Source organism: Copadichromis virginalis, linkage group LG5 (genome assembly GCF_057382275.1).
Source record: "Copadichromis virginalis isolate Kocher_CV1m ecotype Utaka linkage group LG5, C_Virginalis_male_GT1.1, whole genome shotgun sequence".
Classification (NCBI taxonomy): Eukaryota; Metazoa; Chordata; class Actinopteri; order Cichliformes; family Cichlidae; genus Copadichromis; species Copadichromis virginalis.
In genome coordinates this window covers 4994711-5021379 of record NC_140622.1, presented here as the reverse complement: position 1 = coordinate 5021379, position 26669 = coordinate 4994711, and the positions used below count along the sequence as shown (strand labels likewise).

The window sequence follows — 26669 nt, the reverse complement described above, 5'->3', positions numbered from 1 at the left end:
GGCAAAGGCCTTCACAATAAAAGGCAAGGCCTGCGTTACATAACAGTCTGTCCCTTTCTCTCCACACACACACTTCCTTTTTTTCTGCTGCTTCCGTGGTGTTGTAGCTACAAAACTTAATGTAACAGTGAACATGGAAAAAGGTGACTGGCCCTGCAAGTACTTAAATTGTATTGAATTATGAATTATGCATGTTGTAAATATTTAATTTGCTGATATTAACAGAAAATTTAATTTCTGTTTAAACATCTGTTTAACATTTAGATTGATTGTTTATATTTGCTTGGCTTCTAATCCTCCTGCATGATTTCAATAGATGATTTCGTGGGCGTGTCCCTCGCTGAAGGCATACTTCCATCCCCGTCCATGACCTGGATAAAAATGTCATCCTTAAGGAAAAGTGGGAGAGTTGATCGCAGCTGTCTTGAAATTGCACTGCAGTAAGGGACAAATTAAGCTTTACGAAACACTGAAGCTTGTACTGACATGGGTTCTCTGCTCGAAGCGTTTCCATATATACTACATTGTTAATCTGAGTATAGCATCAAGTCAATTAAGCTTTGTATTAGAGGAGGTTATTAATCAGTTTCAGCTGCTTTGTTGTTAATGAAATTACCACTATTCTTATCCTTGCACTATATGGCAAGGATAAGAAACCCACAACAGAGGAATGGTGGAGGCCACTGACAATTTTCTCCTCATCTTTTCCAGCAGTTTTTTCATAGGTTTATATTTGAATATGATCAATGTCACTACTGGTAGCATGAGATGATACCTGGATGCTCCAGAGGCTGCAGAGGTAGTCCAACTCCTTCAGGATGGTACATCAATGTGTTTCATTTTCAACAGGTTTGCTGTGTGTCCAGCACAGCATGGAGAGGATTCCAGGAGATGGGAAGTTACTCTAGGAGAGCTGGACAGGGCCATAGGAGGTTCTTAACCCACCAGTAGGACCAGTGTCTGCTTCTTTGTGCAAGAAGCAACACAGGAGCACCAGAGTTACAAAGTGACCCAGGCTGGTTTAAATACAGTATATCTAACCAAACAATCAGAAGCAAACTTCACAAGGGTGGCCTGAGGGCCTGGTGTCATTTAGTGAGCTGCCCTGTACTGTGGAGCTTGAATGGCATTTGTCATAAAATACCAGAATTGGCAAGTACACCACTGGCACCTTGTGATTTTCACAGATGAGAACAGGTTCACCCCGAGTGCATGTGACAGACATCAAAAGGGCTTGGGAGCTTATTATGCTCCCTTTAACATTGTTTAACAGGACTGGTTTGGTGGTAGGTCTGGGGCGGTATATCCAGGGACAGACCTTTACAGGCTAGGCAACAGAACCCTGACTGCCATTAGTATGGGGATGAAATCCCATTGTGAGACCCTATGCTGGTGGCATAGGTCATGCACGACAATGTCCAGGCTCATGTGGTGAGACTATCCAGGCAGTTCTTGGAGGATGAAGAATTTGATATCACCAACTGGCCCCCAAACTCATCTGAGCATGTTTCAGGCCATCCAATGCTACCTCAAACTGTCCAGGAGCTCAGTGATGCCCTGATACAAGTCTGGGAGGAGATCCCCCAGGGCACGATCAGTTCAGAATCTTTGGATTTCATATTTCAGCTGCTGTCCTCTTGAGTAATATTTTTGGTGTTGAAAAGAGATGGCATGAGGGCTAACGAAGAAGCTTTGTTTTGTAATGAGCTTTTTTCCTTTTAAAAAAGCTCATTACAAAGCACTGTCAGGCTCAATAGTGCACACTATTTTGAGTACCATTTTGAATGGCTCTATGAAACTTTGGCAAAATGGACTAGCATGCAAATTGTTTTTACTTTTATTTTTTGGATGTCTTTGAATTTTTCCCTCTGTAAGCTGATGATTTTAATTTCCATCAAAATAAATGTGGCACTGTTTCATTTTTAACAGTCCTTATCACCAAAGATATCCAGCATGATTGAGTTTGGATGTGTTTACATTTTTTTGAGCAGTTTATTAATTATTTATTCAATACAGTTCATTAGCCAATCAAAGACAAAACCCACAGTGAATATTGATCAATTTGAGAGCATTATTACTATTACACTATATATTTGAAGACAGAGTTCAATGTGAAACATGGTATAAAGGAGCAATATCATTTAAATTCAAACTTATAATTTACACATGTCAATACATACAACAATACAACAAACAACCAGGATTTTGGTCCAAAATTCCAGCTAAAGCTGATCCCTGAAGATACAATATAAAAAAATGTAAAATGAAAAAAAAAAGCAATATTATAATATTTCCTTAAAAACAGTGACAGGCTCACTGAATGGTGAGGCTGTTTAAGTGCTAAACCAAGGTTTCAGGTAAGAAAACAAAATAATTCATCAATAAGCAGGAACTACTGACAATTTGATAGTTCATACAGCTCAAGTATACCTAAATTAACTTAAAAGATCTATAATAACATGCCAAGTCTCCTGCTAGCGATACACAACTGAAATATCCACTGTGATACAAAATTCAATATTTGCAATTCATGTAATGAAGTGTTGCAGGATTTCCTACTTACTATTCATATTTCAAATGAGTAAGGTGAATGTTATAAAAGAAATATTTCCAATATAAACTTAAAAACAGAACTGAAAAAAAAAGAAGAAAACTAATGACATAAAAAAAATCATAAAATTGTACTAGCTTCCCCGTAGGAGCTCTGGTCTGCTGCTGCAAACTTCACAAAGCACAGAATCAATCAGGTGGCTGAACACACTGAAATCTTGTCTGCACCTGTCACTGCATTGTGAAGAGTGTAGTGGTTCAAGAGATGTCTCCAAGTTGGACTGCACATGAGCAATTCTTGGTCACCTTTGAAACAATAGACACATGTTAGAGACTGCTTCGTTCATCTTTGTAATGTTGCTGAATTTAGAAACATCCACTTTTAAAAAGTGATGCTGAAAACTAGATAATGATCTGGTCATCAAACTGACCTGTATAAAAACGTCTCGCCAAAAATACAGTGGCAATATAGCTGATTTGCATCATCATTTACCACCCAAAAAGCAAATATGAAACAAGACTACAACTGCTAATATGGCCTCCTGCATACAAGCTGCCTACAAATTGCAGACAACGCACCAAAGTCAGACTTTTTACTCAGGTGAGGTATTTGCCATGTACAAGTAGCATTGTGAATGTTTAAAATTAAAACTTATTATGACTTATGAGTATCAATAATGAAGAATTGAATAGTTTACTCTACACAATAATAAATTATATTTATAACTGAATACATTTTAGGTTTTAATTACCAAAATGTTTTAAAACATGCTTTAAAATAATCGTTATTGGTTATTCAGTGAAACTAGGTTAGGAATATGACAGTGGTAGTAATTTCAAAAAATCCACAACTCAATTAATAGTGTAAACAAGAGTGATTTTCTTAGACAACTGTATATTAGGAGCTCAGCAACGTCTGCATAATTCTTAAAAACAGATCTGCACAGCTGCATTATCTCACCAATGATGCAGAGTCCCTCCTTGGCCCTGGTGATGGCTACATTTATCTGATTGGGATCACCAACAAAGCCCAGATGTTTGGAAAGCCAGCTTCTTTCTGGTTGTTTCTCAATTTCTTCATTTGGTAGAGAGCACACTGTAGATAAGATGACATAACGCCATTCACTTCCTAAAAGACAAGACTGTTGTCACATATTTTGCTATCATTAAACAGCATAACTGACTTTTTCCTGTGTCTATCCTTTGACACTTTTGAGTATTGCTTATTATGCAAACTGATCCTAATCCCCCAATTTCCTAGTTATTATCCTTTGTTGTAGTTCTTCTGGTTTCATGATTTTGTGAGAAATTCCTGAATCATACCCAGAAAAAGAATTCCATGTCAACTGAATTAAATGAAGTCAGTTATATTTGCTTTTATATTCCAAAACAAACTGCAAACTACAACACATGGGTCTTTTTTAAACTGAACAGTTTTTTTGTTCTGTTGGCTTTTTTCCAAATTATGTTTTGTTTATCTTATATTACATTTTGATATAGTTTTAATGTTTTATTTATTCTAAATATATTTTACTATATTTTGAAACATATTCTGAAGCCTTTCCTCTTTAGGAAACTTTAGGAAAGGTTTTGTGGTTGGGTAACAGAGTAGCTCACCTTGACTTTTTGTGATCGTGGTAACTGGGATTTGTTCCATCTTCTTTTTCTTCAGCTCATTCCTGATTTCTGACACCTGGGCATTATAAGGTGATAAAATCACAATACTTTGCTGTGCAATTCTGGCAGTCTTCACTAGCTTTTCAGCAATGGTAATCTGCAAGAGAACCAAATTGAAATAGTTGAGCATCCAGTAGCTTTACAGTAACTTTTGCTTTTTTATATTTAAATGTTACTGTTTAAGAGGAAACAAAAGAACATCCAATACTGTACCACTTTGTTTCTCTCTTCAAGATTAGCTTTAGAGTTTTGGTTGCCTTGGGCTGTGTTGACAACTAGACTTATCGTCTTTCCTTTGACATCCCCAAAAACAATGGGTTTTGTCTTGTGGTCAACTTGAAAGACACTCCTCTGCTGTTCCACTCCAGTTTTCAGGTTTCCATTATAAAATTCATTTGATGGGAACTTACATATGTCCTCGTGCTATCAAAGTAAATAACAGTTTAGTTAGAATTTGAATGTGGTAGTCAATGTAGTGTATAAAGAGTGCAATCCAAAAGTATGAGACCACTTGGCAAGATACTTATACTAATAAGTATACTAACAAATTGTTAATCTGGCATTGTCAATTAGACTTAATATAGGCAAGATACTCTCTATCTAAACAATTTGAGTGACGAATGGAGTGAGTAAGATTTGAGTGAATCTGTGAAACCTGTCAGTAGTAAATAGTTACAGCGTATTTGTTTGGCCCCCTTTAACTATAGAGCTGCAGAGACTCCAAAAGTTTGTTCAAATCTGATAACTGAGGCCATATTTATACCCCCACATAGTCAGTGATGTTTTACTTTTCCAACAATGTTTTGATGAAAAATTGACTGACATGCAGGTCAAGCATCCAGGTGAATAATGACAGCAAAATTATTGATTTGAACAAGCCTCTGTTGAGCAGATCAAATTTACCTGAATCACTTGAAACCTACTTCCATGGCAGGCTACAAATGTGTTCCCACGGGCAATTTTACTAATCTGCTGTTTAAATTCTTGTTCTATTCCCCCCACACACATACAGGATTGCGCATGTGTGTGTACTTTATTAAGTTTAGCATATATAAAAACTTTAATATGGTAAGATTAGATTTTTGATGTGGTCTTAAACTTTTGTAATCCAGTATATTTATTATGTGCTATACATCGTGTAAAGTTAATGTTCTTACCATTCTGTACTGGATGTCCAGCATAACTGCCCTCTTCTCATGGATTGTATAGTAGCGCTCAAACAGAGACTTGGCCATTCCAAGCTTCCTCACAAATTCGTTCCTCACAATGGGTCGTAGCTGTTTGTGGTCCCCAATCAAAACAATCTGAAAGTTATATTGGTGATAGTGTAAGACAGAGTGAGTAACTAGCAATAGAGTGACTACTGTCAAAGCAGCGATGAGGCACCCTCTTTTTTGGGGTCTTATTTACAAAAAATCATACCCTGAAGTTAGGAGTAGTCATAAATGAAAATGAAGTAGTAGTCCTAGGTGAACCACTTGAACCTTGTTTTACACTTCTAACCAACAGAAAACTGCTTAGTGTGTTTCTGTGCAAAAGTATATCTTTTTTAAATGTCTTGTCAGCAATATGAAGCAACATCATTTTATCTTTTACTTATTAACCACATTTAGTACTGATGGGGGTTCTTTTTATAAACTTCTTTAAACCCCCTGGTTTCAGTCCAAGAGAGCATGCTTTTTAGTTATTAAAGAAGACAGAATGCAGAAAGACCTCAGAACAGGCAGCAGTGGTTTCTATAAAGGCCTAGCAGGGCAACTCAAGGAAGGAAACACAGCATTTGATGATGTCCAAACCTTTTCTGGTTTGTTGCAGACTAGTGGAATCAGGGCCTGGGGTTCAGTGGCCATAGCACACTCATCAATTAGAATTTGACGTGCAGTGACAGTCTTAGTCAAGACTGGGGTGGAAGACTGCGTACATGTGCACAGTATGATGTCATGCTGTTGTAGTTCATATGCCCGAGCGTCTCTGAGAAGGTTTTTGTATCTAGGAAAACAATCCATACAGTTCCTTCAACTGATTTTTATGCAAAATTGATTGCTTTTATTGCAAATAATAGTTTCACTAACATTTATTTAAAAAATGTTCCAAAATCTTCCAACAATACATTAATTTAAATGGTCAAAAAATAATGTTTCAGGCACTAAAAAAAAATAAAAAAAATAAAATAACTTACTCTTTCACTTCTTCAGCAGTCAGTTCTCCCTTTTTTTCAAAAGCAAGTTTAATACGTTTATCAAAGTCTCTTATTTGAACTGAATAAATGTTTTGGTCCTGACGCATGCGGTGATGCATAGTGATATCCCTAAATTAATGTAAAAAAGGCCAGTGTTATATTAACAATCAACAAAACAATCCAAAAGCAGTTAGTCACCAACTGATATGATTGCAGTACCTGAGCTCTGGTTTGGAATGATCTTGGCGAAGGGTTCTTTGGGAAAACTGCAGCTTGCAGTCTGGAAAGGGGAAATCAAGCATCTCCACTTCTTGGCTGTAAACCCTGAGGGGCCTTAGGCTGTCCTTAAACCTCATTAAGTACCCTGTGTTACAGCAATAAAAGACACACGGAACACGACGGGTTTTGATGACCACTTCAAAGATGAAATTGAGATTAAATTCTGCAGAGAATCAACATAACTTGCCTGCTACAACATCAACAGACTTGTTGGATGGCCCACAGTAGAGAATGACCTTTTTCTTTTCCTTATCCTTTGGGTCATCCAATTTCATTTTGTTTTTAGAGTTGTGCTCAAAAAAACTGTGTACAATGTACACACCTACTACTGTTTTTCCAGTTCCTAAGAGGCAAAGAAAATGGTTTAAGACTTAGCAGAAAATATGAACCATCAAGGTACACAAGTTGACACACCTACCAGGGGGTCCTTGTATCAGTGTGAAGGTATTATTTAGAGCTTTATCTACTGCACGACGCTGGCTCTGGTTCAGCTCTGGCAGTCCATTTATGTTCCTCACAATATTTAAGCTTGATTTAACTGAAAGACAATGCAAAAGATTTAAATAAATTCTGGGTTTGGAGCTTGTAATTTTCTGTGTAACTAATGTGGATATAAGTATCAAACTATTTATTGATGAATGATGGACATACCCTCTTTTGGAATGCGCTGCCCTAGTGCTATAGCCTTAACAAAGTCACATGCCGATGTAATGTTGACTACAGCATTTTCTTTCCGGCTACATAAATAAAGAAGTAAATCAGTGTCAATCAAAATAAGAAAATTTGTAACTGAAAAAAAGTTTCAACTATCCAGTAAGCAATGTAATATAAAACTGAACTACAATTGAACTTACATGTCAGGGATGAGTTTTGGAATGATTTCAACAGTGAAATGAGTGTTTTTCTGAAAAACACATTCAGGAATGGTCTCCATAGGCAGGTGACTAATGTAGAACTCCACTTTACTTCCACCATTTTTTAATTTTTCTGCATTACTTGTGAAACCATGGGCTACCCATGTGAACTCTTTTGGGTCTACCAGGGTGGAATTTTCCACGTTTGAAATTTCCACATTTGAAGTTTCCAGTTTGAGACCTCTTTTCCGTATGCACAGAAAGCAGTTTCGAAGGTTAAATTCAATGGCCCATTCGTTGATCCATTGTAGCGGTAAGAAAAAGCTTCCTTTGAGTATGCCTTCCAACTCTTGGTTAAACTTTACCTGGAGGTTCTCAATGATAATGATATCACTTTCATTCACTGCATTGGCAGCAGATTCCATCTCACACAAAGGTTTCCAGATCCGTATATACTCCTTGGTATCATTGTAATGAGTCCTTGAAGGAATATCTGCCAATCTGGAGAAGCATGTGATAGGGCTGTTGACATGGTCAACACACATTTCAAACTTTGGTTTAATGTGTACCAACTGAACAGTGGGCATTTGATAACCTCTTTTAATGCTTGAAGTCAATTGGACCTGTAGGATGTCACCTGGCTGCAACTCGAGTTGGATGTCAACAAAATGCTCAGTTTGCATCTCTGGTATTTCTTGCTCCTCAGAGAGACACTTTTCAGCCTGAACATAGTAACCTTCAGAGGACTGAGGCAAAACAGTTTGTTTTCCCAGTTCCTTCAAATCAGCATCAGCATGCATTATGAGACGCTTTGCATGATCTAATTTTCCATTGTCAATTGCCTCAATAGTATCTTTCCATACTCTCAATGGAACCTCAATGCAAGGATGACTATCTGCCATCATTTTCAGCTCTTGGTGGATTTGCATGGCATCAGCTGAATAGATCCGCCTTTTCCATTTAAGAGTGACACTGTGTTTTTCTTCATCGTAAAATGGTTGATCGTCTAGTTGCAAATCTTTGTACATAATTCGCAAATTCCCAACAAATATGTTCTTGTTAAAGGGAAATGCTACTGCAAAACTGTCTTCTTCAGGATTTGCATGAATAACAAAGGCTATCTTTGAAGCACTTTGTTTTTTCATGCTCACTGCATATGAAATTTGCTCAGCCTTCTGTTCATACTTCTCAGCATTCTTGAGGCTCTCCTGAAATTGACTGCACAAAGCCATGATCTTTGATTTAGTGTATTGAACATCTGTATTACATATGTAAGAATGCAAGAGTCTTTGCAAGATGACATCCATGTACTGCCGTATTGGTGAGGAAGCTTTTGTGTAAGACTTTAGGTTCAGAGAATAATGCCCTATTTCTGCCTCAGGAGATGATTTTGAACAGATGAAGTAAGCTTTACTGAAGCACCTTCTGAACTTTTGAGTGACTGGTTGTACCAGAGGGTGGATTTCGTCAGCAGCAACTAGATCTATCATTTTGTCTGTATCATCTGTTCTGGTAGCTGCAACAATTTCTTTCCACACTTCAGGGAGTATGCGAAAGTTTTGACACTTTGGGCTTTGTTGTTCATGGTCTACTTTGTGCCGCACGAGAAAAGACAATGGTATAAATTCTCCACATTCCTCTTTGAATTCTTCTACCTTTACAGGATCTGGTTTTGCCTGACAGCGAAGTGGTGTGGAATACCTGGTTTTGTCACAGCTGATCAAAGTCTTGGATGCATGTTGGTTAAATAACACAGCAAGCTCTTCAATCATCAGATGTGCTTTGCGCTGCCCGGGCAATCTGTCAGCATCGGTTTGAGAATAAGCCCAATCAGATTCAAGTCTTATCTTCCTTTGAGCTTTTGCAAAACAATAAGCAACCGTTACACAATGCTCAACAGTATCACATTTGGGGGTCTCTTTATAGCTTTTGGAGATGATGTCCTCTGCCTCTAAATATGACAGCTGCTTGTCAGAGTTGATTGTAGACAGCTGAAATTTGGGTTTTCCTGTTATCTTATTTGTATCCTTTTCTGCTTTGAACATCAGTGAGACCACCCTGCGATCTTGACCTTCTTGCAGACTGAGTTGAATGCTCAAGTCCTGGGGAAACATGTAAATAGGTTTCTCCTCAGCACAGTAGTAGGTAGTGCCACTTTGTTCTGCAGCCCTATCTAAATCATCACCTGGCTTCACAACACTTGCCACATCAGCAATATGGAGTCCCAATTCGTAATGATCTTCAAGTTCCCTGACGCTGATAGCATCATCCAGGATCTTTGCTTTTGCAGGATCCACAGTAAAAGTGATTATCTTACGCAAGTCCTGTCTGTTTGTATTGTTTTCATCAGTGTTGTAAACAGCCTTGTCTGATTTGCATGGATGGTATGCAACTTTGAATTCTTCATTCAGGATCTTTAGTCCAGAATCCAAAGAGCTGCCAACTGGAAGAATATCTATGATGTACCCCAATGGAAAAAAATTGTCTTTGTTCCAGCAAATCACTTGCACCTTGAATAGACTGTTCTGTTTTAGATTTTCATCAATATACTTTTGTGTTGCAACTGTCCATTCTCCATCAATTTCCTCCCATATTGGCATATAGTTGCGCTTCTTCTTTAAAATCAGTATACATATTTTGGGCTCCGATTTTTTTATCGGTATCATCATCCTTCTGATAAATTTGCTTTCAGAATTCTGTCGTGATTTGCTGTGATCTTCATCCTCAAGCAGGCACAGAAGTACACGTGCTGATTCTTCTTTCTTGGTGATGCTTACAACTTCTGTTTTGTGGAGGACCACTTGATCTCCAGTAAAGGCCTTACCAAGATTTGCCTGTCCCACGATGCTTATTTGTTTGGTCGGATTATGAAATGGTATGACGTAGCCTTTCCTGTGTGATTCCCTGAAAAACTTCCCATGTTTGTAAATCTCCGGTTGTTTTTTACACATCTTTAAAAGATCTGTGCCAGTATCGGTGAAATTGTATAGTGCCCTTGACCCATCGTGATTTGAAAAGGTCATCTGAAATTCCAAACTGTCTTCATCTGCTTTCAGTTGCTCATAATCATCTTTCAGCTCTTTAAGAATTGCATCATCTAGAGTATGGCTCTCATCCACATGTTCGAACTTCTGAAACTTTACAGTTTCCATAATATCTTGTTCAAAGAACTCTTTAGTGAAATGTTGTGGTGCAACACTGTTGCTGTTGATGCAGTGGTTTATGAAACTCTTCCAGATTCCTGAACATTTCCCAAAGCAACACAGGGCGGCAGCATCTCCAATTACAACCACATGGGATTGAGCCCTTGTCATCGCAGTGTTTAAAACACGGGCATCATTGAACATCTCCAGACCAGGCAGGTGAGATGTTTTTAGGCTGTCACGTGTTTGCACAGTTGTCATTATGACTGCTCTGAACTGTTTTCCTGTTGACACATGCAAGGTGTTATTTGAAAATGTTAATAATAGCGATGTTAGTTTAGACTACCTTTCTGTCTACAGTAATGAAGAATCTGGCAAGGGGTCTTTACCTTGAACATTTGCAAGTCTCTCAACTTTGATGTTTGCAAGGTTTCTGCTTGAAAGTGCTGTCCTAATTCGAGGAACCTATAAATCAAGGAAATCAATGAAAAAACATTAAATGTTATTAATCATATCTTTACATGTGTGTCTTGAAATTAATCTTAAAGTCCTGTATTTATCATTACTGTGATTAATGTTTATCTTTTAGTCTGATTATAACTGGACTCAACACAAAAAGTTATTACCTGAAATCCCTCTGACAGAATGCAGATTGAGCTTTGGTCCTTGTGACCCCAGCTTGCTGGCCAGTGTTTAAGAATATCTTTCACTACTTCAACCACTTCTGTCACCTCTGCGTTGTTATACCAAGACATCGATATTGTCTCCAAGAGGCACTCTCCCCTGACATGGTGAAACTTCAGAGCATGGCAGTTTGTAGGAGCTGGAACATCTCCAGCAGCTTTGATGAAATCATTTTTACCAACGTAAAAATGGGTGGCGACAAACTCCACAATTTCTCTGGTTGAGCGATAATTTTCATGCAAAATGATTCTGCTTTTCTTAGCAGCATCACAGTTTTGGCCTTGATAATAGTGGAACAAGCGAGTGAGGAGTGTGTGATTGGAACGATCATGGTCAGGCACGGACAAAAGCTTTGGTCCCATTTGCATGTGATCTCCTGCTAGAACAACTCTTGTGTTTGACCCAGCAAGACCAAGGGCCATTAGGGCTTCACATTCTAGCATCTGAGAGGCTTCATCAATCAGAATGTGGGTGAAGTATCCCTCTGGAAGATTTAGGTCATGAAAATGTCTTGCCATGGTTGTGGTAGTTATGATTATGTTGTGCTGATCTAGAGCAGCTTTTGTAGGTGGTAGAAAATAATGTCCTTCTTCTGAAAGGAGACAGTATTTCAAAGTAATGCTATCAGTAGCATGCAAAGCAGTCCCTTGTTTGTTTGCTTTTATTCTGATTGGCCTGATTCCACCATTTTTCTTGCTGATGATTGGATGGAAATGTTCTCTGACATATAGATCTGCTGAACTGAAAGGAAATGACAAGTAAATGTTAGCATTTGATTATATTTTTTTTCTGTGCTTAAGTGCCTTCTAGTTAGTGACCTGCTCTATCTACTCAGAAATGATTTGTTCTTTAAAGAAATGTATAGTTATTAAAATGTTGTTGAAATATTACCAAAGTGTAATGTTAACTGAGATATACCAACCCTTCACTTTAGAACAAAGTTTAACCCAATTTTAGACTCTGAATAAGTCTAAAATTATTCAAACTTTGAATAAAGAGAAAACTGCCCAGACTGATGCATATATTTTCAATATATTACCTGTTGGTGTGGGTGCAAATTAGAACTTTGTTCTGAGGATCCTTACAAAGCTCTCTGGCTGCTGTTGCAAGGGTGAATGTCTTCCCAGTTCCAAAAGGTCCATAAATCAGGAGGGGTGCCACAAGGTTTTTGACATTAGAATTCCCTGTGATAAATTCAATTGCTAATTGCTGCTTTGTGTTGAGATTTTCACAGGTAATGTTACCAACAGGAATTACACAACTTTTAAGGACTGGCAGCACAGTCTTTGTATCGGGAAGAAGATCGACAGCCCTGTGCATGGTGCAGTAGTTGAGGCGGTCCAGCTGGAATTGCACCTCCATTTGATATGATTCATTTCTTTTTAGTGCAAGATCAAAGCAACATTGCTTTGACAGTAGCAAAAAAAGTTTATTCTCAGTTGTTTTGTATGGCAACACGCTTGCTTCATAGACTTTAGAGTTTGGGCGAGAAGTTAAAGGGGCTATCAGGGCAGATCGGATGCTTCGTTGTAGTGTCAGTCCCTCAGGGCTGTCTTGTGTAATGTGACAAGGAATCAAGACAACACCAAAAAGTTGCCCCCAAGGAGCCTCCACACCAAACTGCAAACTGTATAATGTATCCAGTGCTGTAATTTCTCCACAAACATTTAGTCTAAAAAAATATGAAAAAAAAAAACTTAGGCAACTGAGTATATGTGCAAATTCAAACAGAAAATTTTAAATGATATACAAAAACCTGTTACCTTGAAACAACCTGGTCTTCTGCACATTCTTCATTGTAGAGGAAATGGTGCATTCTTTCTTTGTAGTTTTCATTATTCAGTGGTGTTTGAATGTTGTGGGAGGATTTATACAGGAAACTAATCTGTGGAGGCTTGTACATCTTTAATAACTCATCCTGTTCTTCTGTCCTCGACGAACATGGGATGATTATCCTGTTCCCTCTGTGCCAACGTTCACAACTCTGAAATCTTGCTCCACTGCTCACAGCTGGTTGTTCAGTGACTACTGAATGGCCTACTCTGACTTTGAGTTTTTTCAAGAGCACTGGTCTCATGTCAAAATCAAGCACTAACCATTGTCTGTACAAGCCTGGGTTGATGGATGTGAATGATAGGGTAATGTCATAGGTCCCATCCTCCCTGAGAAAAGGTTCACCTGATGAGTAGATGCAAGGTTCGGAATCTGCATCACCAAGGGTGAACGAAGCTCCTGGTTCTTGCTTTAGCAATGCCACATGCACAAGCTCTCTCTGTTTGAACACAAATTTGGATACTGTAACATAATTCGAACCTTTCTTGGGCAATACAAATTTTGCATTGAGCAGTGAAACCAGACCACACAAAATTAGTGTTTTGGTAAAAGATCTAACTGTTAAAGCCTGAAAGTCTACTTTGTTCAGTCTAAAATACCATTCAGATGTTTGGGGTTACTCAGAAATATCCTTGTTATTCAAATAAAAGCAAAAAATAAAAAACTATTTAAAAAAGAAAAAGGAAAAAAACAACAACCTTTTTTCATTTTTCTTTTTTTACATATTTTTTTATTCAGACATATAAATTTACTATTAATCACCAATGAACCATTATTTAAAAATCATAGTAATTAATGTTTCTTAATGGACCCTTTAAAACACCTTTGAGGTACCTCTCCGCAACACTGAACGGGGAGTCAGCCTAAACCACATTCAGAGACTTTAGCATCTCATCACAAAATCTCATTCACATCCTACACCTTGCCATTGAGGAGTTTTGCAACTACCACAACTAACTACTGGAAAATTTGCAAGATTTCCCCCAGGTAGGTCTTCAGACTTTGCCTTCTGTACTGAGGATGCGTTGCTTGGGTTCAGGAGCTCCCCAGTATTTTTCCACTATTAAACCAAGTTCCTGTTTGGGATCACCAGTCTCCATGTGTGAACAGCCAAGCACTGTTTCTCCTTCTTGAGTTACCAGATTGTTTGTTAGAACTTGAGGCCAAACAAAAAGCTTTAGTTATAGCTCCCCTAGACACTTCATACATCCATGTTTTTTCTTCAGTAGTAACTGAAGAAAAACTGTTTTTTGCTTCAGGAAAACCCTGTGCCAGCCAATCCTTTTTCAACCTTACAGCTTCCTCTATCACTGCTGTTTTCTAGCAGTGGTAAACTTCTCAGGCTTCTGCTGTAATAGGCTACCTCTGTAAAGGAGATGTTAATTAAACATGGTCTACTCAGACTGCAGGTCCCCAGCCTCCCCCAGGATGCAATTGGATTTATTAGACCCTATCAAGGCTCAAGCATTCAAACAGTGTTTAGAAAATGTGTTGTTTCAAGGCTGGATGATTCTGCCATTAGTGTCATTATTCTGAGATACATTTTATTAAACGAAAAGTTTGGCTTCTTTTATGCTGATTGTGTGAGTCCAATTTTGCGCAACTTTCACTATTTTCGTGACTGTGGTCCCAAAATAGTGAAACCTGTGCTTGGACACAGGGAACACAAATTTCACACTTGAAACAAAAAAACTGCAATGAACATGTTTTCTGAAAATAAAAAAAACATTAAGTCTTACCTCTGTCTCAATTTGAAAATTCCATTTTAGTGTTGCATTAATCTCTTGACACTCCACAGTTGAATCTTCATCGCAAGAGATGCTGACATCGTCAACATGTTCAGACATCTGTTCAGCATTTGAAAAAGTGAAAGACATCATTTAGAATAGTCAAAAGATGAATAAAAAAATTCTACTCATAAATCAACATGTAAAAAGTAAGATTCATTGCATTAAGTCAGCTAATTATGCTCTGGGCAGGCTTGCTGCTCTATATATTTTATCAGTCTGTTGTTGCGAGCACCATCTTCTTTGGTGCAGGCATTAAAGCAAAGGACACAAACAGACCAAACAAACTCATCAGGAAAGCCGAGTCTGTTGTTGGCATGAGATCGCCACACTGGTGGAGGTGATCAGTGACAGAATGGTGGCAAGACTTGCTGCCATTCATAGATAATGACTCCCACCCCTCCATAACACACTGGAGCAGTCTGCACATGTTGATGTTTGTGTGCAAGCGGTTTATGTTGTAACTCGTTGTTTAAAAATTGAAAATTGACAGGCTATTTCCTCAAGAAATTATTTTTTTTCCATCCTTGTAAAAACTTTGTGACAAAATGTAAAGCACAAGTTGTATTTATCACTTCTGGCTATAGCATGCCTGGTCACACTTTGTTGGCTTTAGCACAAATTTCAGCCATACCATAAGTTATTTCATTCTAGAACCTGGACTGAAACAACAACCTTGTCAGTCAAAAATGTTAAGGGCTGCAACATGTCACAGTTGCAAAAAGTCATTACCCTTATGCTTAATTTCAGCCTGTGTGCTTTCAGTAACTGGAGAAAATTCCTGTGATGGAAATGCTGCCAAAGACTGTAGCATACCTTCTTGATCCACCAACATACCCTATCAAATACAAAATTCTTCAAGACAATATGAAGATTGTTTACAGTGGATTCAAGCCTTATACTTACAATGTACACTTCATTACTGCTGTTTTTGTATTCCTCCAAGAGCATATCATTATAAGACATGAGACCCTGGGCTTGAATGTTATGTTTGATCTCCTTCTCTTCTGCAGCACGCATCATCCATTCCTGCAGCTCTTCCATAGAATGAGCTTTTGGGCACTTACTGCCGTACTCACAAGTTTGGGGTCTAGGATCAAATGACAAGTTCGACAAATAATAAGTGAAATGAATCAGTCAAATTAGCAAAAGAAATGGAAATGGTCCTTCAATGATTTTTACCACTATAGACATAAACAATTAGGTTTAAATTCTTTATATTTTTCTGTTGTTCCCTAACATAGAAGATATAAACTTATCTGATTAGAGTGAAACAAATAAAGTAATTTGAAACACATTTCCCTTCCTGTAATGATTGTTACTATGGTATGACAGAACATGAAAACAGTTTATGATTATGAATTTTGCTCCTTGACAAAAATACATTTTACAATATACATCGATATCAAATAATTAAATAAATTTTACTAAATATTTTTAAAGTAAAAAATAAAAGAAAAATGTTAAGCAATGCTTTGTAAACCATCTATGAAAATAACATGGATGTCATTATCATATTCATAATATCCATTGATTCACTTATCCTTTTCAGGGTCACTGGGGGGTTGCAGCCTAGCCCAGTAGTCTTAGGGCTAACTCACATTCTTAGGGCTCACTCACATTCACACCTATGGGCAAATGAGAGTTTTCAATCTATCCACACTAACTGCATGTCTTTGGACTGTGGGAGGAAGCCGGGGTACCTGGAGAGAACCCACACAAACACAGGGAGAACATGCAAACTCCACACAGAAGGCCTGATGGAGGAATTGAACTCAGGACCATTGCTGTGAGGTAACAGTTCTAACCACCATATGTCTGTGAACGTTCTCAGTCATCCAGGTCATCGTAGTCTAAGGAGCTTGGAAAGAAAAGCGTCTGGACTTCTTTAAGTTGCTTGAAGGCATTTCACCCACTCCTCTATACATGAAACCCTGGCTGATTGTGACCCACACCCATTTTCACACCTTGGCTCATCTGATTAGGTCATCAAAGGACTCCCTGTCTTTTGTCCCTCTTTGGGGGGATACTCCCACTTTTAAAACTGGGACTCTCCACCATTTGACTTTTAGAACTGAAGAAGCTTCTCGGATGAGAGGTGAAACGTCTTCAAGCAACTTAAAGAAGTCCAGACGCTTTTCTTTCCAAGCTCCTTAGACTTCTAATCACCATGCCACTGTGCTAACATTAGTTTTAGAATGCTTATAAGCTGGCAAATGAGGTGCTGGAAGCATAACTCATGAAACTATGTCCTATTTCAGTTCTGCTCACTTGCTGTTTAGTTACATTTAGACAACAGAACCACTTTAGTTAAAATATTCAGTTGATCTGAATCTGAATACTTGTTCCACATCTGTTTGTCCTTGCTTTGAACAAATTACATGACAGAATGAGCTTAAACTAAACTGAACTGAGAAAAAAAAAGCTTTGGTGTATTTGCTTAAAGCCTTCTTACAGAACCTTCATGGTGAAAGAAACTGGAGCCATTTACCTCTCACAAAGCCAAAGCTCAGCTCGCCGGTTGTGTGGCACCTCGCGTCCTCTCCACCTGGTAGTGGTGTCCTGGGCGACTAACTGGGCATGTTCCAAAGAGGCGCAGTGCTTATAGAAGCTCTCTGGGGAAGAAAGACTCAGGTGGCAAACTTTGCAGTACATGGTCACTTTCCTGGGCTGTGTCTGCGCTGGTTGACTCAGCTGAAGTAGGTGACGCCGAACACAGAGCCCGGTATGCTCTGCTTTCCACACAGCCATCTCCACCTCACTTTGGGCAGACTGGCATTCACTGGCAGTGTGCCAGCAGGGCTTCCCTTGTATTACATAACTACAATATGTAAACTGACAGTTTGGGGGAAGCGGGCGCACCTGACTGTAGACATGTTTCCTGCTGTTCTCTGATAGGTGATAAACTAAGACTGGGTTCCAGGCATGTGCTATGTCTGCCGCACAAAAATCATTCCACCTTTTGGTTGTTAGTTTTTGTGGGTGTTCCTGAAAGCAGTCTTTACAGACCTCAATGAATTCACCTGAAAAGTGCCGGAGCATGCTTTCAGCTGCATGTTCTGGTGTTAATGAGACAGACTGTGTTAAAAGTCTGATTAACTCATTCTTATCCATTTTTTTCTCTCTAAGATAGTTCCAAACAGTGGCCTCTTCAAGGCTTTTGGCATAAGTGCATCCTCGACCCTGCGTGTGTTGTGTGCATCTGGAGTCCTCAGCAATATATTTACACACTTTGTAACAAACAGTTTGAGCAAGTGTAGGTCGCTTAGAGACAAGCTTCCATAGGTCGGAGGCTTTGCCTTTAGCTAGTAGCAGAGATCTTCTACACTTGTGCACAACTGACTGAACGTTGTATGTTATTTCATTTACCTTGACAGAGCACAAATTACACACAGCTTTTAAATCTACATCTGCCAAGAGGTCACCCAGAGGTTCATCAATGTTAGCCTGACAAGTTCCTCTCTCAGACTCAGCAATGAGATTACAGAGAAGTGCGTGATCCAATCCCTGGTGCTTTTCAAATGTCCACACTGCAGCTTCCTCATCACTTCTGGCAAAGGTGCACCGGTTCTTGTGCTGGGTGCAACCACGCCCCTCTACATAGTACCAACAGGCCATATACTTATTTGGGTTTGGAAATATTGGCCGTCTAGAAACGGGCCTCCATTTAATGCCACCTTTGGCTTTGCAGAGCAGGACATTGTGTCCGCACTTGTGTTGAACTGATTTCAATCTATATGTAATTTCTTGTTCCTTGACACAGCACTGAGTGCAAACAAGTTTGAGGTCATAGACCAATAAAAGAGGAGACAGTCTGGAAGCACTTGCTGACATTTTGATACAATCATAATCTTTAAACCAGGCACTGAATACAAAAATGTATAATGACCCTTGAAATGTCTTGTGGGTGATGAATCTCTTGCTTGGCCTGAATGTGTCTGGAAAAAAAAAGAGAATTATAAGAAGTGTGTTCAGTCACTGCAGAAATTATCTACTAAGACTCAGCCATTTAATCTTCAGAATCAGAAACTTTATTGTCATTGTCATGAGAACAACGAAATTAAGAATGGTCCCTGATCATTGCATCATCCCTAGCAATATCAAAATATAAATAAAACAATAAAATTCAATAAATAAAATAGATAGAATACTTAAAATACTAATAAGATATAACAGTAAAGATAGATTAGTGAAGTACTTAGTTGGGGATGTGAAGAGAAGCAATGTACATTTAATTTAATTCTCAAAACTACTATTATTGGATACAAAATGTCTCATACTTCATAGAAAGTGCATTTCAAGTGTTTTTGCAACTTAGATTTCCACTTCCATGCTGATGCTAGTAACCAGCACTGGCAAACTAAGTGGGGCACATTCCGGGTTAGACAGACTTAAATAAACCGTTTACTTTCAGCAGCTCAATTTAAAAATAGCCATACAGTTTTTAGTCTTTATAGAGGTATATTAATTCACTTCAGTATATTTTCAATTGCATGTTCTGGTGTTAACAAAAAAAAATCTCATTGACTTATTCTTAGCAATGTTTTCCTCTGTAATATATAGGCATTTTATTGGTGTTAGATTCTGTTCAGTTAAATTCAATTACATTTTATTTGTATAACACTAAATCACAACAGTCACGCTTTAAATATAAAGCACCTTGAGGTGACTGTTGTTGTGATTTGGTAATAAGGTAAACACTTTGAAATAATACAGAGAAAACACCAGAGCTGAACTGCTTTGAGCATAGTGTCTGTGAAGGTTCTCAGTCATCCAGGTCATCGTAATCTAAGGCTACGTCCACATGTAAACAGGTATTTTTGAAAACGGAGATTTTCCGTTTTCGTTTAAAAAAAATAATCCTGTCCACATGTAAACGCAAAAATGAAGGAAAACGCTGCTAAGAACATGCCAAAGCAACAGGTGGCGATATATTCCTAACTGTGTAGAAATGTTGGCCAATCAGAAGTCTAGAAGCCTCGGTGGGAAATAGTAAACAAAGATGGGGCATAGAAGCAGAACCGAGTCGTATGTGTGGAGGGACAGTAACTGTGTGTGTATATGTAAGCATTTAAACAGTGCAGAGAGAACAATTAACAGTAACAGTATTGTAGAAATTCACTTCACCGAAACAATAACGTTGTCACGGTTTGCCAGGGCAAGCCGTGTGGAATATTTAGGACCAGGACGCGGCAGCTCTGGTGCAGGTGAGTATTTATTAACGAAGGGAAAAACAAACAACAAAGGCACTGGGAACATGAAACTGGAACCTAAACTGGGTAAAACTAACAAAGGCAAAACAAAACAGGAGCACTAGAAGGCCAAAAGACAAAAATAAAAACAAAACACGAGTCCAAACCAAAAGAAAAGAAGCACACCAGAGCACAGGAAAACAGAGTCCAAAACAGAAGAGGTCAGGGGGCCGGCCAGCACAGGAGTCCAAACAGTTCAGGGGGCCGACCGTGCAGAAGGCAACGGCGACGACGACAGCACTGGTCCGGGGGCCGGCCATGCGGAAGGCAATGGCGACAGCACTGGTCCAGGAGCCGGCCGTGTGGAAGGCAACGGCGGCCACTCAGGCGAAGAGGGTCCGGGAGCTGGCCGTGCGGACGGCAACGGCGGCCACTCAGGCGAGGAGGGTCTGGGGGCCGGCCGTGCGGAAGGCAATGGCGGCCACTCAGGCGATGGCGGTCCGGGGGCCGGCCGTGCGGAAGGCCACGGTGGCCACTCAGGCGAAGAGGGTCTGGGGACCGCCCACGACGGCGATGGCACCTGGCCAGTTGCCTGGCCAGCGGCCTAGAAAGCGGCCGTTTAGCTGCAGACCCAAACGAGGCAGGGCCAGGCGACACTGAAGGCGGAGACACGGAGGCTGGACCAGGCGACGCTGAAAACACGGAGGCTGGACCAGGCGACGCTGAAGACACGGAGGCTGGGCCAGGCGAGGATGACGAGGCTGCAGCTGGACCAGGCGAGGATGACGAGGCTGCAGCTGGACCAGACGAGGCTGACGGCTCTGCAGCTGGACCAGACGGCGCTGCAGGCGGCAGCGTGGAAGCCGGAGACGGAGGCGCTGCAGGCGGCGGCGTGGAAGCCGGAGCCGGCCATGCGGAAGGCCACGGCGGCCACTCAGGCAAAGAGGGTCTGGGAACCGCCCACGACGGCGATGGCGCCTGGCCAGTTGCCTGGCCAGCGGCCTAGAAAGCGGCCGTTTAGCTGCAGACCCAAACGAGGCAGGGCCAGGCGACACTGAAGACACGGAGGCTGGGCCAGGCGAGGATGACGAGCTGCAGGCGGCGGCGCTGCAGGCGGTGGCGTGGAAGCCAGAGCCGGAGGCGCTGCAGGCGGCGGCGTGGAAGCCAGAGGCGCTGCAGACCCTCCAGTGGAGACAGGAGACAAAGGCCGGAGCGGTCCTTCGGACCCTCCAGCGGAGACAGGAGACAAAGGCCGGAGCGGTCCCTCGGACCCTCCAGCGGAGATAGGAGACGAAGGCCGGAGCAGTCCCTCGGACCCTCCAGCGGAGACAGGAGACGAAGGCCGGAGCGGTCCCTCGGACCCTCCTGTGGAGACAGGAGACGAAGTCATCACTAAGCCAGCAGTCATGGAGGCCACTAGCTGACACAAAGGCGACTGGCAATGCACTGAGCACGGGCTCTGCCCAGGCAATGCTGACATGGTGCAGTTCTCAGGTGGCTGCTTAGACTTCAGGGGTCCAGAATCAGCTGGGGACTGAGACCTAGCCTCTGGGGAAGCCCTGGAGTGCAGAACGGTGCCTGAAGCAGCTAAAGCGCGAGAAATTCCCTGACTGGAACTTAGACTTTCTCCCTGCGTAGAGTGAGTGTGTGAGACCGGTGACACTGGAGCCAGAGCTGCGGGTAGCGGGGGCACTGGAGCTGCGGGTAGCGGGGGCACTGGAGCTACGGGGGCCTGAGCTACAGGTGACTCTGGAGCTACGGGGGCCTGAACTACAGGTGACACTGGAGGCGCAGGGGCCTGAACTACAGGTGACACTGGAGGCACTGAAAAGAGGGAGACACTGGTGGCCGAGCAGAGTGTGGCTGCGGGGCAGCTAGCTGAGAAGAGTGTGCGATCGGCGTTTCCTCCCCGCAGACGGCTCCGACGGGCCGGGCAAGATCACATCCGGCGAGTCGGGCAGCGAGGCAGGAGTGGCTGAGAGAAGGTGCGGTGTGTGCTGGAGAAAAGCCTGCATGGTCGGAGGAAGCGACTTCAGAAGCCATGGCAGGCCAGAAAAGAGCCATTGTAGCCGACTTTCCATGGTGCGGCGAAGCTCCTCTGGAGGGTTCTCTAGCCACAGCCCGAGGAGAATCTCCACATTATATGTAGTGTCGTCCCGGAGCTCCTCGGACGGATTTACTGCCGCTGGGTCCATGGTGGCTGGTTCGTACTGTCACGGTTTGCCAGGGCAAGCCGTGTGGAATATTTAGGACCAGGACGCGGCAGTTCTGGTGCAGGTGAGTATTTATTAACGAAGGGAAAAACAAACAACAAAGGCACTGGGAACATGAAACTGGAACCTGGCTCAAGAGTTGGCAGTTCATCTTGTAATCGGAAGGTTGCTGGTTCGAGCCCTGGCGCAGACAGTCTCGGTCGCCTACTGGTCGCCAACTGGTTGCCTACTGCACACCTCAGAGTGCCCGGTGGCGCCAGTGTCCGGCAGCCTTGTCTCTGTCAGTGCGCCATGCTGCCAGGCATTGTTATTCAATTGATCACAGTGGCAATGTAGCATGCCATCACCAATGTGTGTGTGAATGACTGAATGATTCACACACAGAGTTGGGGAGTAACGATTACTTTTTTCAAGTAACAAGTAAAGTAAGGGATTACTATTGCAAAAACGGTAATTAGATTACCGTTACTTTCCCGTAGGAACGCTGCGTTACTAAAAACGTGATTTTTTTGCGAGAATGTCTCATGACAGTGACGTAAGCAAGTGTGACGTTCGTGACAACAGCTGTGTGCAGAGCAACAATGGATAATATATCAGTGCGGGCGAGAGTATGAGCGTGCAGCGTTTAAAGCATGGAAGTACTGATCTTACTTTGAGTTTGATTCCATAAAAAGTGACAAAAACATTAGTGTCCGTTGTGCGTGGGAAGAAAACTTTTATTTATTTTCTGCTGTGTTTTACTTGCATCTATTTGAAAGAGTGAGTGTAAACACACACAAAAAAAATGTGCTGGAATGTGCAGAAAATAGGTTTAAATATTAAACAAATTTCTTCCAGTCAGAGAATGTTGCATATAATTACATTTATGCTTGATGCATGAAGTTAAAAGATTAAAACTAATAAAACAAGTTTTAAAAAGAGACTTTTCCATTTGATTACATTTTGTATGATGATTATGCAGAAAAAGTAGAATTGGGCTGAAAGATCTATCGCTTTATCACCTATTCAGGTTGTAAATAGGGCTGCCACAAACGATTATTTTGATAGTCGACTAGTCACCGATTATTTTTGCGATTAGTCGACTAATCAGATCATCATCCATTGGACGTACAGCGTACAGCTTATTGCACCAGAAGCATCTGGTCTTATATAACTATCATTAGCTTACAGCTTGAAGTGTTTGTGCTAACTAAAAATAAAGACAAGATGGTAGTTTATTAATTTTTAATGAAATTTGCAGATTGTTTCGGTGAAGTTTAATAAACTCCTTGCTTTCTAAAATATAACAGGACACCGGAGTATATTCTCCAGCGTCTCACACTTCTGACAATCAGCTGTCTGCTTGACAGTTTTAGCTGTGCAAAAACTATAACTTTAATCTCAGCCAAACCGATTTACTCAGGAACAAATAAAATACTAAAGAAAGCCAAACAATAACATTTTTAAGTTATCTAAGTGACTTATATATATGTTTAACCTGACTAGCGAAAGACGGCGGTGGGTTTGAAAACGATTTGCCGGGAGTCCGGTGTTCTCACGGCTCTAGTTAGCCTTGCCCCCGCCTAGCTAACGAGCTAGTAGGTAACAGACGTCTCCGAAAACGTCGGAGCGCTTTTGAAAATACGTGGTGTCTTGATAAACTGAGCAGATATTTGAGATTTACACGGCTACATTCTCGCCTGAAAATATGTTAAACGTTTATTTTGTGACCCAGAAAGAATAATAAGAGTAAAGTTAAAACTAACTAGCTGCCACCATTGTTGACAACTGCGCTGGGCTGCGCTATGAATTCTGGGACACAGCTTCTTCTTCTTCGGGGTTTAACGGCAGCTGGCATCCTTGTACATGCAGTGCTGCCATCTTCTGTTTCAGTCCGTTATTACACTCTTAAATCCTACTACTCATTCCTGCGTCCTTTGTGATCTTACAAAGCTTCAAACGATGCGTCGACTATTAAATCAGTCGTCGACGATTTTAATAGTCGACATAATCGTGACTAGTCGACTAATCGTGGCAGCCCTAGTTGTAAATCGTGTTTTTAAAAAGTAACTAAGTAATTAATTACTTTTGAAAATAAGTAATCAGTAAAGTAAAGGGATTACTTTTTTGGGGAAGTAATCAGTAATTAGTTACTGATTACTTTTTTCAAGTAATTTGACCAACACTGTTCACACACACATTCAAGATGACTGAATGCAGTGTAAAGCGCTATACAAATACAGGCCATTTGCCATATTTAATATTAAGTACAATTTTGATTACATTCAGTTTACAATATTAAGTAAATGGATTAAGTAAATTGGAGAATCACTTCTGGACTGTAGGCAAAGCAGTTTAGCACCCAGGGTCTTCTTTGTAGTAGGAGCTATGGCTGCAATAAGCACTGTCTTACTGAAAAATGCAAGCCCTCCCCAATTATGCTTTAATTGTGTATAACATATGGGTTTATGAAATTTGCAAATCTTGCAAATCTTGTGGTTTCTCAATTTGTTGAGGGGTTGTACATTGTGTAATGTGTTGAAACAAAATTATGCAACAACAGTTGCCCTTTGAGATCTGGATTCAAACCACACCAAAAATCAAAGTTAAGTTTTTCCTAGTTTTTTGAGAATCACTAAGCACTAAGTCTACCTAGATATGCAGTCTATAGTCTACTTAGGGTGGTAGAGGAAGCTATTGCTTTTCAGAAATTTGGTGGCTCCAGGTATTTTAGTTTGTTTTTTCTATTGTGTCTTTACTGCGACAGTGCAGTGGAGATAAGACCAGACAGCTGGGAGCTGAGAGAAAGAGCAGGGGGAGGCAAATGGCAAATTGAAGTGAATTTGAACCCCGGCCTCTGCATTAGCCTGTCAGTTTGTAGGTCACTTACTCAAGATGCTTACTAAACTCCCTCAGATTTCTATTAAGAATTCTCTCTGTCTGTAAAGGATTCTCGCATTTGAGCTACCAGTGTTTAACCAGAAACATCATAAGAAAATATAACTCATAAACCCAGAAATTAAATCTATGGGGCAAAACCATATTTATAAAATTAGACCTGTGATATATAGACAGTTACCCTAATGACCACTGAAATTTAAACTTATTGAGATAATGCTTCTAAATAACTGCCTAAGGAAGTGCCCCGATGCGCTTCAAGATGGCTGCCGAGTAGTGACATTTGCCACCACCATTATTAAAACGTCTGTATTTATATACAATAAATAACCACGTAGAAAAAGTAAAGCGGGTCTAAAGTCCGCTAGATGGCGTAATTACACATCTTTAAATACAATACCAGGTGTAACGTGGGCTTCCCCATATAATAATAATAATAATAATAATAATAATAATAATAATAATAATAATAATATTTTCACTGACTGATGTCCTATGTCACCTCACCCCACCGTGAGTTTGATTGTTCGGTCTTGGACAGCATCGCGTGGACTCAGCTGGAGTCTTACTTAAGTTTCATTTCTCTTCTTTTGCGTCAGCAGCAATAATGCTGCTCCTTTTAACAGTAGCTTCCTGTATTCTTTATGATGTTCCTGCACGGTTAGTCTGATGATGCAGGGGCTTCAGCCTCCCTCCCATTTCTGTTTTTCTGCTAGCTGAAAACTGATTATTGACTTCTTTAAAAAAATAAAAAAAAACAAGACTTCACCTGAAAAGCGTATGATGTTATGATATACATTGGTCGTGTCATCACACAGAGCATAATTTACATTATTACTATTATAATGGTTCCAGAGGAACAAGAAAAAAAAACACTTATTATAATAAAACTTATAAAGAAACTAGAGTTACTGAAGTGTGACATTAACAGTCGGTTTCGCACTGTCCAATGTTTTATAAACAATTTGATAACCATGAGAAAATGCCGAATACCGGCCATTAAAAAAAAAAAAAATCCACATTCACGTTTAGAATCATTTTGTATACACATAATGAGACTTCTACTGCTACTACTACTACTACTAATAATAATACCACTAATAATGCTTACCGTTAAACCAAGGTCCTATTTGTCAACTGATCCCAATGTGAGTCTGATCGACAACAGCGGGACTTGGATAGCATACCCTGGACTCATCTTGGCTGCAACCGTCGGTCTCAGTTAAGTTTCATTTCTCGTCTCTTCCGTCAGCAACAGTTTGGATATAATAAACACGACCTTAACCCCACCCACATTTGTTCACAGACAAATGCTTGGTCATCGAAAAAAAATGTTGTTTCTATTACCTGCAGCTTCCTGTATTCTTTATGTTGTTCCTGCATTGTTAGTCGGGTTACTCC

The 26669-nt window shown here is 40.5% G+C and overlaps 1 protein-coding gene and 1 long non-coding RNA gene across 4 annotated transcripts; one reads left to right on the top strand and one right to left on the bottom strand.

Annotated features, from left to right (window-relative positions):
• The first annotated feature begins 86 nt into the window (after positions 1-86).
• LOC146708772 (uncharacterized) lies at positions 87-1926 on the top strand. Its single transcript, XR_014920362.1, has 3 exons — positions 87-143; positions 317-440; positions 850-1926. It is a non-coding gene; the product is annotated as an uncharacterized LOC146708772 (long non-coding RNA).
• A 65-nt stretch (positions 1927-1991) lies between these two features.
• LOC146708771 (3'-5' exoribonuclease HELZ2-like) lies at positions 1992-26519 on the bottom strand. Of its 3 annotated transcripts, none has more exons than XM_085455589.1 (20): positions 26380-26519; positions 17478-18924; positions 15893-16076; positions 14939-15046; positions 13130-13638; positions 12406-13038; positions 11309-12107; positions 11072-11147; positions 7540-10966; positions 7337-7422; positions 7104-7223; positions 6873-7028; positions 6626-6770; positions 6407-6535; positions 6024-6216; positions 5385-5531; positions 4441-4650; positions 4168-4324; positions 3512-3679; positions 1992-2856 (listed from the first exon to the last, which is right to left on the bottom strand). In XM_085455589.1, exons 2-20 carry the CDS (start codon positions 18818-18820, stop codon positions 2744-2746), a joined length of 8703 nt encoding a protein of 2900 aa, XP_085311715.1. In that variant the 5' UTR covers positions 18821-18924; positions 26380-26519; the 3' UTR covers positions 1992-2743. The 3 variants fall into 3 exon arrangements, with proteins under 3 accessions (XP_085311715.1, XP_085311716.1, XP_085311717.1); XM_085455590.1 differs by having other exon boundaries at positions 3512-3646; XM_085455591.1 differs by lacking the exon at positions 1992-2856 and having other exon boundaries at positions 3612-3692.
• Positions 26520-26669: the final 150 nt, after the last annotated feature.

Coding starts and splice junctions, on each gene's coding strand:
- LOC146708771 (XM_085455589.1), bottom strand. CDS start 18,820: ATGTCAGCAAGTGCTTCCAGACTGTCTCCTCTTTTATTGGTCTATGAC. Junction 15,047..15,892: donor GCAGTAATGAAGTGTACATT/GTAAGTATAAGG, acceptor AATGCTGAACAG/ATGTCTGAACATGTTGACGA. Junction 6,771..6,872: donor GTCTGTTGATGTTGTAGCAG/GCAAGTTATGTT, acceptor GCTGTAACACAG/GGTACTTAATGAGGTTTAAG.